The sequence below is a fragment of the Charadrius vociferus genome, unplaced genomic scaffold (assembly GCF_000708025.1).
Source record: "Charadrius vociferus isolate BGI_N301 unplaced genomic scaffold, ASM70802v2 scaffold69, whole genome shotgun sequence".
NCBI lineage: Eukaryota > Metazoa > Chordata > Aves > Charadriiformes > Charadriidae > Charadrius > Charadrius vociferus.
The window spans coordinates 780,579-800,366 of NW_009649937.1; the positions used below are offsets into that span (position 1 = coordinate 780,579).

Here is a 19,788-nt window from a genome sequence, read left to right on the forward strand (position 1 = left end):
GTTGCGCGGGCAGGCGGTGCTTGTTGGCCACCACCTCATCCCCACGCCAGGGTCGGGCGGTGGGTGGTGGGCTGTGGTTGCGAAGGGTATGCAGGGGTCCACGGGGCTGGGGGCCAGCATAGTGAACACTGGGGGGCTTGTCATACACCTCATTGTCCTGGAGAGAGAGGGAGAGACAGGTTGAGGGTTGGTGCTGTGCTGTGCAGGGATGGGGCTGGTTGGGGCTGGGGATGAGGATGGTGATGGTGATGCGATGGGGATGGATGGAAGGCAATAGGGAGAGATGGATGGAGATGGGGATGGGGGACAGGGGACTCACCAGAGCTGAGCTGGGGATCAGGGTGTGCTCCTCCAGCTGCAAACAGATGGCACATCAGATCCCAGCCACCCCTCTCTCCTCTTCCTTGTGCAAGGATGGCAGGGATGCCTGAGCATCCCCAAAGGATGCCACTGAAACCCCTGAGTGATACTGCCTGCATCCCCTCAGAGCAGGGCAGTGCAAACCAAGACAGGGTCCCTCCTCTGACCCCCTGAAACACTCACCAGCACCCGGCGGAAGCCCCTGCGCAGGCGGACATAAAGCTCTTGCCTGTCGGTCAGGAAGATGAGGCCACCCTCGGGCAGCTCGTGTGTGGCACTCAGCATTGCCTGGTAGGTTGGCAGGGTGCGCAGCTGCAAGCACAGTACAGTGGGTGGCTCAGGGTTCGGCTGGGCAGCCTGCAGGCAACCCCTTCCAGAGCCCCAACTCACCCCCAAGGACATCCCGCTGGTGCCTGGTGGTCCAGGAGGTCCTGGTGGTCCGGGGGGCCCAGGGATGCTGATACCTGAGTGAGATGGAGAGGGCTGCAGCACGGGACATGGGGAGGGATGCAGGGGGTGCAGAGAGGGATGTGGGGGGTTACAGGCAGGGATGCAGGAGTGGCAGGGAGGAATGCAGGGGGCACAGGAACTCACCTTGTCTGTGGGGGCCTGGGAAGGAGGGTTGACCAGGGGGGCCAGGAGGGCCAGGGGGGCCTTGCCGCCCCTCATATCCGATACCAGGGGGGCCCTGAGGTCCAGGAGGCCCTGGTGGCCCAACGATACTGTCCCCCTTGGGACCCTAGGCAGTGCGAGAGAGCATCCCTGGAGCAAAGCACCTGGGGATACTGGCCCCACCATGCCCCCCTCACCTCCCATGCCCTGGGGTACTCACCGGCAGCCCAGGGTAGCCCTGGGGCCCTGGAGGCCCTGGCAGCCCGGAGACACTGGGACCATAGAGTGGGGTGCTGCCTGGCTCACCCTTTTCGCCCTTGGGACCTGCCTCCCCCTTGTCACCCTGCAAGATGGCACAGTTTTAGGGTAAGCAGCCAGGGCACACCCCAGTACCCCAAATTGTGCTGGGTGCCAGCGCCACAAGCTGCAGCTGACGGGCGAAGGGCTTACCTGCAGGTTGGTACTAAAGCGACTCGGGTCGTAGGGGAAGTGGCCTGTGGAGAGGGAGAGGTGGGGAAAGGAGAGCCAGGATGGGCACAAGCTACCCCCTGCCCACCTCTGCATGCAGGGACCGGTTACCCACCTGGGGGCCCTGGGGCTCCAGCATCTCCTTTCTCTCCCTTTTGTCCTGGAAACTGGTGGAAACCTGTGGGGAGCAGCAGAGAGATGCCATCTCAGCGCTACAGCATCTCAGCCCCAGCTTTAACGGAGGGGGTCTCTCCCCCCAGTCCCACCTTGTTGGGGATCCCCGAACCACCCTGAGGGGGCTGGGAGAGGGACACCCCCTTACCAGGGAAGGCTGGCAGCACGGGATGGCCAGAGTCACTGAAGGCCTGCAGGGATGCAAAGGAAGCAGCTGCAGAGACAACAGCATCCTCAGGGATGTCCCCTTTAACATGATGCTGATGACAGCCCCACATGCCAGCCTTGGCCAGGATGCCACCGGAGCATCCTCCATCCCCTCCAGCCAGCCAGGGGTCACAGGGGGAACCCAGTCACCAGCCCTCAGCACCCCTATCACAGTGACCATGTTGCTACTCACATTGCTGCTGTCGTAGACTATGCTGCCAGGTGGCCCAGGGGGCCCAGGGGGCCCTGGGGGTCCCGGGGGACCCTGCAGGGGGAGAGATGTGTCAGAGTCCTGCAAAGTGGACAGTCCCCATAGGGCAACACTTGGGGCCGTGCCCTGCCCCAGAGGGACAACCAGTCACTGACACAGGGAGGCACGTGCCCTTTCCTAAAGGGATTCGGGTCCCCAGCGAGACACTTGGTGTGTCCCCCTCACTCTGCTGGGCCAGCAGCCCAGGGGGGCCAACAGCACTGCTCACCCGCAAGCCCAGCACGCTACTGACATCCACGGGGTCACCCTTCTCACCCTTCAGCCCATTCATGCCAGGACGTCCCTGTGGATGAGCAACACAGATGAGCCTCATCCCTGTCCCCCTGCCAAGAACACCCTGGCATCACCCCGCCCCTCAGGGACACGATAGGGTTTGGGGGTTCACTGGGTGCAAGAAGTGCAAAGGGGGTGCATAGACATGGTGGAGGAGGCGACGGCAGAGGGGACAAACAAACAGAGCAGGTCTTACAGGTCTGCCCGGAAAGCCGATCTCTCCCTTCATCCCTGCTCGTCCCTGGGGACCCTGGAAGGGAGAGAAGATGAGGATGAGGGTGCTCAGAGCAGGGGCACCCCCCCGTCCCCCTCTGCCTTGGATCAGCCCGGTCCCTCCCCATGGAATACAAGGAGGATGGTGATGGTGACTTACCGATGGTCCCATTGGTCCCCGCAGCCCCGGCTCCCCCTGTGGACAGCGAGGGAAACTGTGTCACCACCAGGACCACCTGGCACCCATTGAATTGGGTTGTGCTGCCCTGTTCCCACAGCACACCCACCTTTTCTCCTTTCACCTGCGCAGTGACCACAGTCCCATCAGGGCTGATGATGACGCCGGGCTCCCCCTTCTCTCCCTGCAAGAAAGGAGGAGGCACAAGAGGAGATGGAGGGACCAGGCTCCCTCCAATAGTGGGGCTGGTGTCACCACTGGGACCGGTTAGCCAGGCGGGATAGGGGACCAGGAGTGTGACCACCCCATGGGGCAGAGGTGGCCTGGAGCAGTTACCTTCAACCCTGGGGAGCCCTGGGGACCAGATGACCCCCGGTCTCCTTTTGGTCCCACTGGGCCCTGCAGGGAGGAGCACAGAGCCTGCGTCAGCCCCGGCCCGCCAAAGGCAGACCCCAAATACCCCCTCCATCACCACCACCCTAGCACCACTACAGCAAAGTACAGCAGAACTGGCAACCAGAGACTTCACAAAAGTGCGCCTGGAGCTTTCATCGGGGCCATCCCTGCAGTCCCCAGCCCTGCCTCTAACTCACCGGGAAGCCAGCGTGACCTTGTCTGCCCTGTGGGAAGAAGTAGAGATGCTGGTAAGAGCAACCCTCGCCTTTCCAAGAAACCAGGTGCCCACCTGGTACTGCTGAGGGTTGGGTGCGGGTGGCAGCAGGGCACCTACCTCTGGACCAGGCAAAGCCACCAAAGATTTCTGGAAAAAGAGACAGAATGGAGTTTTCACCCTGGTCTTTGCTCTGAAGAGGTCAGAGCTCACGGAAAGGTCTCTCTCAATCCCCCTGCACAATGGATGCTGGGCAGGCCCCTTCCCACCTCAATTTTAGCTGCCTCCAGCTGCATTGAAGCCAGGAGCCACCACTTACATCTTTGCTTGAGACAGTGATGACCTGTCCGGGGGGACCAGGTGGACCGGGGGGTCCAGGCAGCCCCACACCATCTTGGCCTCGCTCGCCCTGGAAGATACAAGCCATCAGCCCCAGGGCCACCGCTGGCCGGTCCCTGTACCCAGCCCGCTGACACCTACCTTCTCGCCAGGACTGCCTCTGTCACCTTTGGGTCCCTGGAAGAAGGAGCAGGCAGGGGTGAGCTTCCCGCTTGGCAGCACATGTGGCTGGACCCTGGTTCACAAGCGGAGACCCCCTCCTGCCTGTGGCTCAGAAAAACCTTTCAGGCCACACCTCCTCACTCCTCCCCACCCATGATCTGCAGGGTCCAGGCAGCAAGCCAGGGTGTGATGCTTTTGGGTGGAGGTGATGGTGAGCAGGGTGGCAAGCTGAAGGAGATGGAGTCCTTAGCAGCGTGGCCACCCTTGGCACACAGTGAGCCCTGTCCCGAGGCAGGGGAACAGCCTAAGGCACTGGGGAGGAGGATTTTGGCTGCTAAAGGCAGATTTTGGTTACTGGGGATGGATTTTGGCTGCTGCAACTGGCCCTGCAGTGAGGAAGGGTGCCCTGCCTGGAGGAAGGAGGAGCTGCTGGAAAGCAGGAGCGATGCTCCTACCTGCGGTCCAGGGAAGCCCTCCAGCCCAGGGCGGCCGTCCACACCAGGCACACCAGCATCTCCCTGCAACAAGGAGTGGGAAAGGGCAAGATGCAGTCCAGAGCATCCTCCCGACAGCCCCAGGTTGAGGAGAACAGGGGTCCTCCCCAGCACCCCACCAACCTCAGAGGCTCACACACAGCCCAACCAAAGGCATTCCTACCTTTGGTCCAGGCAAGCCAGGCTGCCCGGGGCTGCCAACCTCCCCCTGCAAGGAAAAATATGTCAGAGCAGGAGCATCCCCACCAGCTGTCCATGGGCATCCTTCAAGGATGGAGCCAGGCTCTCCCAGCTGGCTTCAGCAAAGGGAGAGGAAGGCATTTGAAGGGCTCCTCACCTTCACCCCTGGCAGTCCCGGCACCCCCTGCAAGCAACAAGAAGCAGGCCTTAAGCATGGGGTGATGGCAGGAGACATGATGACACAGGATGCCCCAGGAAGCCCAGGATGGAGGGAAGGAGTAAGAGCGGAGCTACCTGTGGTCCTTCTGGTCCAGGTGGTCCAAGGGAGCTGGCAGCGAATGGCAGCCCTGAGCCCTCCATGTCTCCCTAGGAAGGGAGAGGAGACAGGCCTGAGCCACATCTGCCCCCCACTCCAGTTTATACCCCAACCCCCCATCACAGAGGTCCTCACTTACAAATCCAGCCTCGTAGCCCAGCCCTGGTGGTCCTGGGGGACCAGGGGGCCCTGGCTGCCCTCGGGGTCCGATGGGCCCAGGAAGTCCAGCTAACCCTGTTTCTCCCGGGGCTCCTGCTGGTCCTGTTTCTCCCTTGCTGCCCTGCAAAGGGGACAAGAATAACAGAACAGTTTGGTTTGGAAGGAACTTTTAAAGTCATCTAGTCCAACCTCCCCTGCAATGAGCAGGGACATCTTCAACTACATCAGGTTGCTCAAAGCCCCAGTCCAACCTGACCTTGAATGTTTCCAGGGAAAAAAAAGGGGACAGATGGGATGAGGTGGGAATGGTCCCTGCCTGGAGCCTGCAAGTGGGAGGCAGCACATCCCCTCCTGCATCCCCAAATCACCCCCTGGGACAGGGCATGGATGATCCTGTCCCCAGGACAGAGGGGCTTTGTGGGATGGGGCATCGCCCAGCCCCTGCGTCCCTTGTCCCAGCTGTCCTCACACATCCCCAGCTCCCCATGTAATGTGCACGGTGGCCACCAGAGGCTCGTCTAAAATCATAAATGTGATATTTTTTTTGCATGCATCGCCAGCTCCAATGTGGTGGTAGAGCCCAGCACAGAGTGGGGATGCTCTCAGGCACCCTTGTGCTTTGCAAGGTCCCCGAGCAGCAGGATCAGTCCTTACGCCCGCTGCCGCTCCATCTACACTCTCGATGTTGGCAGCATTAAGAAACTTTAACTCTTGAGGCTCTTGCCCCCAGCTCAGGCTGGGGTGGATGGGTCATCCCAAGGGGCATCCTGGCCCCCAAGAGAGGGGAAGGTAATTGTGCCCGTCCCAGCAAACCCTTGGGAACACAGGGCGGAAAGAAGCTCAAGCAGGCAGGCAGGAGAGTGATGTGCAGAAGATGTGGTGTTTTCCACTAGGGTGTAGGCACCCAAAACCCCCAAGAAAACCTTATTCTGTGCCTTAAAACACACTGCTCATCTATCCTGCCCACTTCCCAAGGCAGCAGTGCCAGGAGCAAAGCAAACGACAGTGGCAGGAGCCTGGCGAGCATCCCAGGGGCAGTTGGTGGCTCCACACCCCCTCAAGCTGTGGCACTGCTCTGCTCCAGAAGGAACGCAAATACCAGCATCCCCCTCCCCACTCTGGCACAAGGTGGCCCCTGAAGCACTGTCCCTGCCTTCAGGCTGCATTGCATATGCTCCCCCCCCACCCCCTGCAAGAAACCTGCCATGTGCATGGTACCTTGGGTCCTGGCGCACCAGGGAGGCCAAGGTCGCCCACATCGCCCTAGGGAGAAGGATGAAGGAGAAGAGGATGTGAAGAAGCTGCCCTGCTCCAGGAACAGGTTGATGGTCCCCAGCCCAGGAACAGAGGGAGCTGGGACCTCCTGGGGATGTGCCAATGGTACCAGATATCCTGTGGGGGAGCTGTGACATGCTCCTGGGGTACATGGGACACTCACCTGCTCTCCTTTGGGCCCCGGCAGCCCAGCCGCCCCATCTCTTCCAGGAGGACCCTGAGGACCCTGCAAGATGACCAGGAGCTGGCTCCAGTGTGGGGAAACCCAATGGGGTGGGTGGGCACCGAGACCCCCAACACCACACAGAGCAGTTACAGCCCCAATGTTGCAGGGTGGCCCCGAGATGGGTCCCCTCGACCACCTCATACACCTACCACTGGCCCTGGAGACCCAGGGGTCCCATCCCTGCCCGGCAGCCCCGGCGGTCCCAGCAGGTCTGTGTGGTTCATCCCAAACCGTCCCGGCTCCCCTGGCAAACCAGGCACGCCGGGTGGTCCCGGGGGACCGGGCAGCCCTCTTGGCCCCTAGAAGAGAAATAGGGGACAATGGCTGAGAGTGTCCCTCTAGCTCCCTGCTGAAAAGAGGGGACCTGGACTCACCCGCAGGCTCTCCAGATCGCCAGCAAAGCCAGAGCCCTCCATGTCGATGAAGGTCTGGGGGAGAAGCGCAAGGGTGATGTCAGGAATGTACGGCCAGGGTTGGCATGCCCGGTGGTGCAGAGATGCTGCCTGGGGGCTGGTGGCAGCATCCCACTCCTCCATGGCCCCATACCCCTCACCCAAATCCCTGTATCCCAGGGGGCACCCACCAGCTTGTCATGCTTGGATGAGGGTCCTGGGGGTCCTGGGGGACCAGGTGGTCCAGGGGGCCCCCTTGGCCCTACACCTGGGTCACCCTGGCACAGAGGAGAGAGTGCAGTTTGCAAGTGTAGCCCAGCCATCAGCGACAGGAAGGGGGCACAGCAGCATGTGCCATCCCCCCACACTGATACCAGCACTCACCTTCTCCCCCTTCAGACCAGGCTCCCCCGGCATCCCGGGGAACCCTTGGGGCCCCATATCACCCTGCAAAGGGGAACAGAGTGGGGTCAGCAGGTGGTGAGGCAAGGGGGTGACCAGCACCCATCACCCCCCCACCCCACTTACAGGTTTGCCATCCTCGCCGGGATCACCCTAGGGATGGCAGAAAGGGGAGAGGTCAGTGTGCAGGCATGCAAGCAGGCAGGGGTGGAGGGAGAAGGGAAACCCGAGGGGTGGGAGGCTCAACTCACAGGCTCGCCGTCCCTGCCAGGGGCTCCATCCTTCCCTGGTGGCCCTGGGGGACCAGTGACCTGTTCCACCACTGAGCCATCAGAGTGCCGTGAGAGGGTCCCGGGGGGGCCGGGGTCACCCGGCTCCCCTTTCTGGCCCTTGGAGCCAGGATAGCCAAATCCAGCACTGCCCTGGAGAGGGGAGGGAAACGGGGATGTGTGGCACATCCTCAGTGGTGGCAGCCCAGGCAGGCATGGCTTTGCTTTGCCAGTGATGCTCACCTTAACGCCCACTTCTCCCTTCTCCCCCTGCAGGACAGAAACAAAGAGGAGTGGGTGTAAAACACAGACACATTGGTGGCATCCTTGAGCCCCTGGGATCCCCTCTCTCACCCACCTTTTCGCCTTTGACACTGCCCATCCCTGCGATGCTGCCAGTCCCTGAATCCCCTTTCGGGCCACGCTCGCCCTTCTCCCCTTTTTCGCCTTTGGGACCTGTGCCTGCAGGAAGGGAAAAGGGACCCAGCTGTACTCAGGGAGGGCCATTCTGCCATGTCCCCACCGGTGTGCCCTGGAACCAGATGGCATGGCAGGGAAGGGGATGCTGCTGCCGGCATTACCTCCCATGGAGACCTGCAGTGTCTCCTCCACTCTGGTCCTCTCAGCTTGCTGCGGGGAGCCCCCACCACTCCTCGGCCCGCCGCTCGCTGCCATGGGGGGAGAGGTGACAGGGACAGCATCCACCAGCCCCGGGGCACCCTGTACCAACAACAAGGGATCACAGCGATGCTGTTCACCTCCCAGTACCCTGTCAAAAGGGGCAGGTGCCAGGACCACATCGGGCATCCTGGGAGCCCTTCTCATCTCTAAAATCTTGGTGTCTTGCCACGGGGTGCAACACCTGCGGGCACCAACTCACCCTGTCTTTCCCTGAGGGTTGGTGTCCACCTTCTGCCCCACTGCCAAAATCACCAGAGACCTGCATTTGCTCGAGCAGAAGGGGAAAGGGGTGAGCCAGGAGCACGGGGTAACAGCCCCCTAGCCTCCCCCAGTCAGGCTGCCAGCGCTCACCTCCTCAGTGTCATCCTCCTCTTCCTCGCACTGGCGCTCAGCTGCCCGCGGGTCCCCTTGCAGCTTCAAATCAGCAATCACTCCCTGGAAGGAAACCACACAGAAGGCTGCCACAGATAGATGGTTTCCACGGACAGATGTGTGCCACAAGCCACCCTGCAGCATGATGTGACCTGCCGTGTCACACAGCCACTATGTCCTCAAGTACCCCACGTACATCAGGCTCTTTCAATCTGGTGCACAGAACGCTCTCCACCTGAGCATCTACGCATAACCCAGCACAGAGAGGTTTCAGCCTTGCAGCCCCAGTGCCCAGCACCACTGGCATGGCTTGAAAAGCCATGGGAAAAAAACATGTGCCAGCTCTGGCACCAGGCAGGCTGAGTGGAGGTAGTGGCCAGGATCTGGCCATCCAGCCACCCAGCCAAGCTGTTTCAGGGACTTTTTTGGCCATGCTCCTTGTTTCCCATCTTTCGCCTCTCCAGAGGGCTCCTCAGCTGCAGACAGCCTCTCTGCCCCAAGCAAGGGCTGCTGGCAGGTCCGCGTTTACTGCAGCCCTTGTTTTGTCTTAGGTTAATCCACATTTCCTTACCAATTATTTGGGTTTTGCAAGCACTGTGCACATCCAAACCACTAGTTTATACAAGAAACCATCAGAAATTCCTTCCTAACGATCCTGCCTCCAGACAAACCCCCACAGCTCAGCTACCTGCACTGCCTGGGAGGGCAACATCCCCATATGGACTGGGGAGGTGTGTGGGTACCAGCCTGAACCTTACAGCTCCTACAGCGAGCAGGGTCACCTGGCGCATCTCAGAGCCCAGTCCAGGTTGCTGCTGGGATGGGACAAAGAGATACTGCCAGTACGGGATGCTGCCAGGATGAGATGATGCCCATCCCTTTGGTTCTGGTGGGAAGGTGCCAGGGACCACACTGGGAAGCGAGCTCGGAGAGGGCAGATGCCTCCCACTCAGAGTCTCTTCTCTGGGCAAGACACCTAAAATAATATTTGGGCTCATTTGAAAACACAGCGCACCATGTCCAGGAAAGAAGAGCTGCGCTCAGGAAACATGATGGGTTTAAGAAAACAAAAATCAGGGGCAATTGCAGTTCAGCCAGGCTGGCTATGACATTATAATTTTATAAATATTATAAATATAATATATAAATATAATGTAATAGATAGTATAAATATATTGTATTACAGATATAAAATAAATGTAACATTATAAATATATTAGCTTTATTTATATATCTACAATTAAAAAATATATAAATCCCTCTCATAAGCAAATGGCCCCCAGGTGGGCTGTCACCTCCTCCAGCTGCTTGCCCTTGTGACAGCCAGCTCTAATCCATCCCTCTCCTTCCTACTGAGCACCAGCGGCAAGCCCACACTTTGATAAATGCAACACTCCAGCCTGGCCTTCCTGGTCCTGGAGCTTGCTGGAGGCATTGGAAATAATTCAGTTGCAGCCCTGAACCGAGCCATCCTCATGATGGGTGGTTATAAGGGCCCTTTGCATCCCATTTGCCCCAATAAACGGGGTAATAGCACCGTAGGTCTTGTGCATCCAGCTGCAATCAAATCCTCCTGCCAGACCCTGGATGAGACCCCATTTACTGTAAACCCCTTGACATCTGCTGTCCCAGGGGCTTCTGCATTACCTGCAGGCTTTGCCCCTCCAGGTTTCATCCAGTTGACACAAGGGCAACTCTGGAAGAAGCATAGATGCTGGATGAGACCCCACCAGCAGCCCTCCAGCTGCCTGTGAGCAACTCATCTCACAGCTTGACCGAGGGCTGATGTTAATCAGCTTGAAGCCCCATTAGTTCCAGATAACACAAGTCAGGGCTGGTCAGCGATGGAAATGCCACGAGGCAGTCGGATGCCAAGGAAACATCCAAGCCTGCACTCCCTGCTCCCCTCTCAGCCAGCCAAGGCAGCCAGCCTCCATCCCTCGATGGCTGGCTACTCCCCGCGGGAAAACCGGGGGCGGGCAGCAAGAGAGGGTTTTGGCAAGCTCAGGAACATCACCTGCTAGAAAGGCAGGAGTGCTTTGCTCTGCTCTGGGCTGTTGCTTTGCCTTCCAAATTGTGCCAAACCCTCTCCAGCTGGGGAGAGGAGTTCCTCCACAGCCAAGACCTGGCCCTCCCAGCATGTTCAAGAGCAAAAAGTTGCTCTTGAAACCTCAAGGGACCAACAAATCCCAGTGCAAACTGGTCTCTAGCCCATCAATCATTAGCCCTTTTCTGACGGAGCTTTCCCTGCCTGAAGCCATTTAACTGGGACTGCAGCAGCACTGCTCATTAGTCAAGATGATGTTTAAGCTCAGAAACATGCTTTGCAACGCTCCCCAGGAAAAGCGTTGCTCCACTTGGTAGAGCTTCTGTTGCTGGGCAAACCAAGCTCAACCCAGAAAAAAACCTGGCAGTGCAATCCTGAACTTTCCTCTCCTCAAGGACTGTGGGGGATTTCCATGTCAGCTGGGAATTTTCCCCACACTTTTCATAAACCTTATCTAGAACATAAGTCACGGGCTGAGCTATCAACTTCTCCCCTTGCTCTCCAAAGTCTTCCTGCAGATACCACCCAACATCAGCCAACACAGATATGCTCCAGCCCAAGCATTTTTTCCAGCTAAGAGAGACATTTTACCAGCCAAACCAGCTCCTTCACCAATGGAGTTGGGTATTTTTAGCAATAGGGAGATTCAAAGAGGCCCATGCATTTGCCGGAAAAGATACAGGCAATGGTGGCTGCTGTAGCACAACCCCATCTTCTCCTGCCAGCCCACTTTGAGAGCTTTGCTTTGGTGAGACCCAAGACAATAAAGTTAGTGGCATCTCAAGCCACCTTTCCCCCTGTCTCAAATGTCTCCTTTTCCAGGGACACACATGGAGCATGGCCACTGGTTTGTCTTCTGGGCAAAGAGGTTGGTTCAACAGGCACAGGCTGGTGTCACGTCCTTCCAGCCTCACCCAGGCTTCTTGGAGATGCTCCTTGGGGTGACCCTTACCTGGTATTTATCTGGGTCGGCCCCTCCAGCCTGAGCAACAAAGAGCCCGGATCCATCTTCCAGCTCCATCTCATCTGGGGAGCGCTCAAAGCGGACCCGCTCACGCTCCTCACAATCCAGGTAAAGAACAACTTCATCCTCCTCCACGCTGATGGCAAAGCGCGTCCACTGGTTCAGCAAAGTGGGCACGGTGAAGGTGGCTGCTGCATATGAGCTTGGTGAGCCTGGCTCTGTGTAGTAGAAGATGATCTGCTGCTTGCCCGCCCGCAACTCTGACAGCTTGATGCCCACATAGATGATACTCTGCGAGGAGTCTGTGACAGCAAAGAGCACACCAGCACGGGGGGTGGTGGGCTGGATGTGGAACAGGAGGGAAAAGTCCCGGTAGAAAGGGCTCGGTAGGTGGTACCGGGCCACCTGGCCCGTGTTAGCATTGGGGCCAAAGACATAGCCAGGGTTGTTGTCAGGGCCATAAATTTTGAGGATCTCCTCTGGCGGGGGGTCTCCGATCAGCTCCAGGAGGCTGACCTCTGTGCTCAGGTTCTCTGCAAGAGGAAGAGAAAGGGGACGGTCACAACCAGCCTGGTGAGGATGGTCACCCTCAGCAAGATGCCTTGGGGGGACACCACTGGCCATGTCTCCCCCAAACACCACTTTTCAGCGGCTCCCTCTGCTCGCCCTCCCCAGGGCCTGGAATTTTCCTTCACACTGCAGGTTGGCCTGCAATGCAGCAACGCTCCTTGAGCAGCTCTCACTGCGCAGTTGGGATGTGGCTTCCAAAATGGCACCCATTCCCTGCTGCTGGTCCTCCGACCACGGCCAGGAAATCCCTGGGATAAAACCAAAGGGATCTTGCCCATGGTAGCAACATGCCTGTGCAGGCAGCAGGGAATGCTGCTGGAGCACCAGGATGCTGAACCACAGAGCCGCAAGGAAGTGTGCTGCATCTGTATCCGCTCTGGGGTCACGGTGACCCTCCATGTCATCCTGGGACAAGCTAATGGAGTCACCCCAGCTGGGAATAAATCAGAGCCATCCCCTTGCAACAGCCTGGGAACGGGGCTTGAGCTGGCACACCCCTTCAGCTTCACAGATGATCTTGCCTCCTTCCCTGACTCCTTTTTCTCAAGGCATTTGGGGAAGTTCTGCTTGGGACAGTGTCTCCTACTCGATGCAGCTGAACATCTGGCTGGGGCGAGCCAGCCCGCTGTACGCCAGCTCCCGTTGTTTTGGCAGCAGGCACATCCTCATCGCCCACACACCGGGCGCGCTGGATTCCTCATCTCCTATGTCAACTGCTCGGGCAGGTGCCGACTCAGATGGGATTGAGCATGCCGGGTGCTTTTTAACTCCATGTTTCCCAGGAGCGAGGAAACCCAATCTCCTCGGCTCTGAAATGGCTGAGGACTCCGCACCAGGAACAGATGCTTGGTGCTGACTTCGGCCCCATTTCAAGTCAGGAGCAGGAGCTTAGAAAATTCAGTGTCCCTAACTCCATCCCTGGTGTTTCACATGAGCAATGGGGGGTTATCAGAGGTGTGTTGAGCAGGGGAGAACCAGCCAGGAACCTCCACCCTTCTCTGGAGCAAGACATTTTCCTCAAGAGCTCTTAAAAAAAATAAGAGGGAAGAAAAAAGGAAAAAAAAAAAAAAAAAAGAAGATATCAACCCAGCCTTGCCCAGCCTGGAAGGAAAAGACGTCTCTCTGAATGGTGGGAGGAGATAAAAACCTGAATGCATCTTCCAAAGCCTAGGGGTACCTGTGCACGCGGAGCATCCCCAGCCTCCCTCCAATGCTGAGCTCCAATGTCAGTGCCAGCACTGTAACAGGGACCCAGGTAGTGGGGACGTTAGAAATGCCATTGATTAGAGTTGGGGGCAAGTTTTCTCTCTGCCAGACCCCAGACCCACTGATCCTCTCCTGAGCCTGCTGCTCTGAAACTACTCTATGCCCACCCTGCTCCCCCAAGCCCCTAGTCCCTCCCAAGCTTGGCACCCCAAAACTGAGCACCCGGTTGGTGGGAAGCCTCCCTTCCACCAGCCTTAATCCCCTCATCTGCCCTGCACCAGCACTGGGCTTCCCCATGGGACATACCCAGCCCACTCAGAGGGGAAGGACTCGGCCTCTGCCTTGCTGACCACATGGACCTCTGGATCCTGGAGCCCAGCATCCTTTCGAGCCCAGCATCTTTTCGCACCCAGATGTGCGCAGCCCGAAACCAGAAATAATGAGGCCAGCGAGGGGGGCTCCCCCAAACCCGCAGTGTGCCCAGCCTGGCACCTACCCTTGAGACACCCCATGCTCAGACACCCCACAAGCCCACTCCCACTGTCCCATCCCCAGACACGCCATCCCCAGCCATGCCAGCCACCCTGGAGCAGGCGGCTGTGGCCAAGCAGACCGCAAACACCAGGATGCAGAAATGGAGCTTATCTTGGGCTGGAGGAAGCCAAATTCACAGCAGCTTTAAGGGAAGAGGAAACCAGAGCTTCCTCCCAGTGGTCTGCATGGGTGTAAGAGCGGGTGCTTCAATTTCTGCAACCAGACAAGCCATTGTCTGCCCCTGGGGCTTGGGATGATGGGGGATAGGCTGAAAGAGGCTTTTGTTAGCAATGCAGTTTTCAACCACACTCTCCTTGGCATTTCAGCCGGCTCTGGGATCCTCCCTCCTCTCCAAACATGCCACTTGCCCCCAACGCCAGGGTAGGAGCTGGGTGCCAGCGCTTCCCAAAGCAAACAGGGACACGTCTTTACCCTGTGCAATACGAAAAGAGGTCAGAGGCAAGGGCTGTGAGGCCAGATGAGGCCTGGGGAGCACCTGGGGAGCAGGCGGAGTAAGGGGAGACCCCCTTCAAATGGCTGCTCCCCTGTAAAAGCCAAGTGCCCCTTCCCAACCCCAAACCTTTCAGGCCATGCCTGCTTTTTCCAAAGGGCGCCCAGAGCCCAAACATTGCACTCCCTCCTTCCTGTGGCATGGCAGCACCCACGATGGAGCATGGAGAGCCAGAGATGCCTGACATTGTAGCAGTTTTGGGATGGGTACTGGCACAGGATGGCTGTGGGGATGCTTCTGGCTACAGTGACCTAGCCCTTTGCTCCTGTTGCCATTGGAAAGGACCCAGCAATGCTCCAAGCCACCTTCCCACTCTGCCATGACCTTCCTTGGCTGGCACGATCCGGGTCTGCCAGCATGGCTGCATGCATCCTATCCCAGCTGGGATGCAGGAGACCCCCGGCATGCAGAAGCACCTCAAGTCACTCCACAAGGTGCACCACAGTCCCCCCACCCCCCACCCATTCCTGACACTGCCAATGCGGGAGCATGCGCCTCCCCCCAAGCATCCCCATGATCCTGCTGCACCTCCCCGGGGTCCGCCGGCAAACAGAGCCGCTTTGAGGCCAAGGGGACCATGTGTGTGACCCTTGTCTGCCGGCCCCCCACTAAATTGTCCTCTGACGGCAGCTGGCATCTCGCTGCTTCTGGTCAGCAGCCCCAGGCCATCACCCAAGGGCGCAAGGGGCTGGCGTAGGAACACAGCCTCATTCAGAGAGCTCGGCGTGGGGAGTGGCGAGCTCCTGCTACGGCTTTCATCTGAAACTGTGTTCTTGCTCTTACACCCCCATGTGCATTTCTTCAAGCACCAGTCCTGCCCCTCGGGCTCCCTTCCTTTTACCCCCCTGCCAAACAGGCACAACTCAGTCCCCAGCTGACATACAGAAGGGTCACAACCACCTAATGACAAAGCTGGAGGCGAAGTCACCGCTCCTGCCTGCCAAGCAGGGGGGGATCAAACATTAGCCGTTGGATGAATCATTAACCCTAATGCAAAGGGCCTCTCTGGGAGAGGGGAGCATGCGGGCACGGTCACAGGTCACCTTGAAGTCTCCTCACTGCCATGGCCCCAGATGCTGCTGCAGTTGGGTGGTTGTGGGGTCTTGGTCCTTCTCCTGTCCCTGTGGGAGCTGACAGCTCTGCAAGCACCCCGCTCCCAGTATGGACACCTCAAAGCCTTTTCTTGTGCACTGTGGCAGTCCCTGTCTGAAGGAGCTGAGGCTGAATGGAAAGCAATTTTGGACTCAGCAGCCTCCCATGGGGACAAGGCAGAAACATCCCTTGGTGCCTAAAAACCTGGGGGAGTTTGGGGAGGGGGAGACACACACAGAAACACAGGGACATCACCCAGCCACATTACCTGCAGAAGCATTAATAAAGACACAAGAATACCCTTCGTCCTCCTCGGGGAGAGCATCACAAGGCAGAGGCAGGCTGCTGCCAGCCAAATGCATCCAACACAAGTCTCTGACGGCCTCGCAGAAGCCCTGGCACGGCGGGGGGGTTATGGGGACCGAGGCGCTACACCCAGGGAGAAGGAGCAAGCAGAGAAACCACTCCATGTAGCGATGGCACTGTGATTCAAGCAGCCCCTCCCACTCATGCAAAGCCGCCCAAATTTCCACCTCATTGCCGTGGTGGAGATAATTTGGTAATCTGAAATGGCTGGTGCCCAGCATGCTGCAGAAGGGCAGGCGGGTCGGGATGGGCAGGCATTGGCCGGCCGGTGGCATCAATCCAGGTAAGAAGGATATCAGCCCTGTGCTGCTACTACTGTAGAGTCGTGAAGCAGCGGTTAGTAAATCAAACTTGAGAGGACCAGAGGTATCAGCAAGAGGAGGATCCACACTGTTAGCCACCCTCCTGTTAGGCAAAGGAGGGCTCCGGCTCCCATTCATGCCGGCCAGCGCCAGCTCCCAGTGGCCGGTGCCGTGCCACAGGTTCGATGGGGCAGGCGATGCTCTGTGGCTGCGTCGGAGCAGTTGCGCCGTGGGGTCCCGGGGTGGCACTGCCTGCTTACGGGTACTGTCACCTGGTGAGAAAGGAAAAAGGGCACTACCTGGCCGGGGACCTGCTGGTCTCTGCAAGGACACCCATGTCCCCACCGCTGCAGGGGTCCGTGTCCCCTGAAGCTGCAGATCCTCAGTAGTCCCTGTCTCCAGGATCGGCGGGCCCTTGGTGGAGCTGCTGGCCGATTCCTGGCCAGGGACAGGTGACATGCTGCGGGGAGGGGTGATACTTGGCCACGCTGTGCTCTCCACCAGCCCCGTGGCATTCCCATCCCACTGCTCGATGTTTCCAGCCGCGGTCCCCTTGCCTGCAGGTGTTGCTGTACTGGGATCTGTCTCCTGGCGCTGTGGGGTGGTGACGTTGCCCACCATCTGGACACCCCAGGACGTGCTGAGGGTGGGAGCTACCGCAGAGGCGAGCGGCTCCGACACTGCCGTTCCCTCGCTGGGTGCTGCTGGGCTTCCCGTGGCCTTTGTGCTGCCCAAAATCCAGTCCAGGAGTTGAGTTTCGGAGGAGGAGAAGCAGCAAGCCAGGAGGAGCAGAAACTCCAAGCAAGGTGGGACCAGGGCCATGAGGGAGAGAAAACGAGCCCCTTTGCTTCAGAGAGCGAAACGAAGAGGCCAGAGGAAGAAAAGGAGTGAAGAGGCAGGAGTTTTGCCCGTGCCAGACTCCCGGAGCACTCACATCGCACTCTCCTCCCCAGCTCCAACGAACGACCCTTCAAACCAGAGCGTAGCAGGAGGAGTGGCCACACTGCCGGCCCTGCCAAGCCCTCCTCTTCTGAGCGCCAGCCTCCCCGCACCCGGCACAGCCCCCTGGGGACCCTGCCGCCCGGCTGGGGACCCACCTGAACCCCCCAAAACCTCCAGGAGCTGAGCCAGCCCTCTGACAAACACTGTTCCCTGTCCCAGCTGCCGTTGCCAGCTTTTTAACTCCTTCCTGCCCAGAAAATCCTAAATCCTCTTTCCGTGCTCGCTGGCTCTGGTTAAATTACTGGCATTGGGAGCTGTACATGGGGGGTCATGCATGAACATGACTCTGTGGATGCCCAGCTTCAGTGGGACACAGAGGTGTCCTCCCCTACAGGTCTTGGGGAAAGGTTATAACCTCAGAGCAAAACGGAATGAGGAAGGAAAAAAAATCCAAAAAACCTTTCCAAGATTTCCACTGGCCGGAAACACAACAAGTCCCAAAAGTCAAGTGCTTTTGAGCAGTTTTCCCAACTTGGTTACAGGGCCAGGACCCCCCAGGTGCTTGTGATCCTCCTCCCTGGCTCCACGAGCATCACACACCAGTAATGTCTGGAAGCTAGGAGGTCTGAGCAGTCATAACCTTGAGTACTTGAGTTTTACTGAAGCCTGGGATGAAAATCTCCCCTGCGCAGCACTGGTGCTCTCCCGTGCCCCCAAAAATTTAGTCACTCTGTGCCTCAGCTTAAAAAAAAGTCACCCCAAATCTACTTATCTGGCCTATTTCCAGACTGCAAAAGTACCCAGCTTTGAAGACAATGAGACATCATCCCTGGGGACCACTAAGTCCCCAGTCCCCTGCTGGGATGCAGCACACATGTGGACCACACCACCACACTGCTCTTGCCATGACGTGGGGCAAGTCACCTTTGTGGCTCAAAAAGTGTCCCCAAGAAGGGACATTGATGGGGAGATGACAATTTTGGCTCCCCCTAGCTGGGTTGCTTTGTGGCTAGGAAAGCCACAGTCTGCAATAACATGGTCCTGCAACATGGAGCAGAAAGGGATGCAACTCTCCAGACACTCCAGTTTAAAAACCATTCAGGAAAAGCACTGAAACAAATGCTCAGATGTCTATTTCGCTTTATGTGACATATCCCACACTACTTTTTAAGATAAATGGATGAGTTTTCCCCTTAAAATGGCAGCTGGCACAGCAAGGATGCTATTGCTAATAGGCTTGCCCCACGACTGATGCTGTTAAGGGCATGTGTTGTGGAACAGCCCACAACTAATTGAATGCAGGACACATTTTTGTCTGTATGTCAGAGTTTCCATACGCCCCCCCCTTAAGCTCATGTGTTCCCGGCAACCTGATGAGAGGAGCCAGCCTGCCAACCCACCCCAGCGTGTTTGGACAGGACCCTGCTGTGCCTGGCTCTGCTTCCCTGGGCCGAGGGTGTGGTGGTCTGGCAACCCCCCCTGTGTCCTCGGTGCATCTAAAAGGAATGCCAGTGACTGCTGCTCCTCTCCCACTGATAGGGAGGACAGATGGAAAAGCTCGGTGTTCCCACAACATCTCCCCCAAATTGAGGGAGATAAGTGGGGTGGGGGCCAGCCTGCAGTAGGGATGCGACCCAAGCCCCCCAAGGCAGCTCCCAGACCCATGGGGGAGCATCACCAGCCCCAATGAGCCTCCTCATCTCAGCAGGGAGGGTTTTGGGAGTGGCACCATGATAGAGCGCCCCAAGCATGTGCACATACAACGCCCAGCGAGAAAAAAATCCCATTTCTTCCTTCTGCTGGGATTAGGCAGCTCATGATAGCAGAGCAGAGCAAAGTAGCAATCCCCCAGAACCTCCCTGTGTGCAGGGCTGCCGCCGCCAGCCCTCGTTAAGTCAATGATCTTCGTTTCACTGCACACCTCCACGCCGGCAGCTCCTGGGGAAGGAGCCAGGGCTGAGGCATCCCAAAATAAGGGACCCAGATTTTCCAAAATAAGCACTTGGAGAGTGGCCCAGTGGCACAGGTGGCACTAGAGTATCCCAAACCAGAGTGCCCAGCTCTGCCACCAACCAAGCAGCAAGGCAGTAACAGGGAACATACCACATGGTGAAATATTTTGGAGCAGTATTTCCCCAAAGAGAAGCCACGGCAGCTGGCTTGCCAGCAAAGCAGGGGAAACCCCTTGTTTTAGTGTTCTCTAGGCTAAAGGCTCCAAAAAGCACTTTGCATGCTCCAGGGGATACTGCTGGAAGCTCATCATGACCTTGCACTTCTTTAAAAGCAAAATTGGACCCTCAATCTGGTCCCAATTCCCTCCTGAACAGGCTGGATGTGTCTTCCGACTGCTGTCCAGCATCTGCTTATCCCATTGGAAAAGAGGGATGAGGCTGCCCTGTTCACTGCGGGCTCAGTGTGGTCCCAGAAGAAAAGAAAAGAGAAGGGGGAAAACAGAGGGGTGAAAAGAGGGGGAAGGCAAAGAGAGAAAAAATGAAAAAGGGGGGGGGGGAGAGGGGGGGAAGAGAAAAATAAGGAAAAAAGATAAAAAGTGAGAGAAAAATGATGGGGGAAGGGGGAAGGGAAAAAAAAGGGACTAGAAAGGGAGAGCAGGCAGAGAACAA

General features: G+C 57.9%; 1 protein-coding gene across 1 annotated transcript in view; it reads right to left on the reverse strand.

Annotated features, from left to right (window-relative positions):
- The window catches only part of COL18A1 (collagen, type XVIII, alpha 1), a gene marked incomplete at its 5' end in the record, with an annotated part of 57,051 nt that overhangs the window by 1,677 nt on the left and 35,586 nt on the right, over positions 1–19,788 (reverse strand). Inside the window, 38 exons of the mRNA XM_009891408.1 lie at positions 6–157; positions 320–355; positions 544–672; positions 751–824; positions 955–1,099; positions 1,193–1,315; positions 1,423–1,466; positions 1,556–1,618; positions 1,763–1,805; positions 2,015–2,086; positions 2,301–2,375; positions 2,562–2,615; positions 2,739–2,774; positions 2,866–2,940; positions 3,093–3,155; positions 3,350–3,376; positions 3,487–3,516; positions 3,686–3,775; positions 3,847–3,882; positions 4,323–4,385; positions 4,525–4,569; positions 4,699–4,725; positions 4,836–4,907; positions 4,997–5,137; positions 6,235–6,279; positions 6,455–6,517; positions 6,667–6,816; positions 6,892–6,945; positions 7,101–7,187; positions 7,294–7,356; positions 7,438–7,464; positions 7,563–7,733; positions 7,824–7,850; positions 7,939–8,042; positions 8,162–8,300; positions 8,461–8,520; positions 8,613–8,696; positions 11,633–12,177. Coding sequence (XP_009889710.1) covers positions 6–157; positions 320–355; positions 544–672; positions 751–824; positions 955–1,099; positions 1,193–1,315; positions 1,423–1,466; positions 1,556–1,618; positions 1,763–1,805; positions 2,015–2,086; positions 2,301–2,375; positions 2,562–2,615; positions 2,739–2,774; positions 2,866–2,940; positions 3,093–3,155; positions 3,350–3,376; positions 3,487–3,516; positions 3,686–3,775; positions 3,847–3,882; positions 4,323–4,385; positions 4,525–4,569; positions 4,699–4,725; positions 4,836–4,907; positions 4,997–5,137; positions 6,235–6,279; positions 6,455–6,517; positions 6,667–6,816; positions 6,892–6,945; positions 7,101–7,187; positions 7,294–7,356; positions 7,438–7,464; positions 7,563–7,733; positions 7,824–7,850; positions 7,939–8,042; positions 8,162–8,300; positions 8,461–8,520; positions 8,613–8,696; positions 11,633–12,177 — 3,334 coding nt within the window. The remainder of the gene's footprint in view (positions 1–5; positions 158–319; positions 356–543; positions 673–750; positions 825–954; positions 1,100–1,192; positions 1,316–1,422; positions 1,467–1,555; positions 1,619–1,762; positions 1,806–2,014; positions 2,087–2,300; positions 2,376–2,561; positions 2,616–2,738; positions 2,775–2,865; positions 2,941–3,092; positions 3,156–3,349; positions 3,377–3,486; positions 3,517–3,685; positions 3,776–3,846; positions 3,883–4,322; positions 4,386–4,524; positions 4,570–4,698; positions 4,726–4,835; positions 4,908–4,996; positions 5,138–6,234; positions 6,280–6,454; positions 6,518–6,666; positions 6,817–6,891; positions 6,946–7,100; positions 7,188–7,293; positions 7,357–7,437; positions 7,465–7,562; positions 7,734–7,823; positions 7,851–7,938; positions 8,043–8,161; positions 8,301–8,460; positions 8,521–8,612; positions 8,697–11,632; positions 12,178–19,788) is intronic.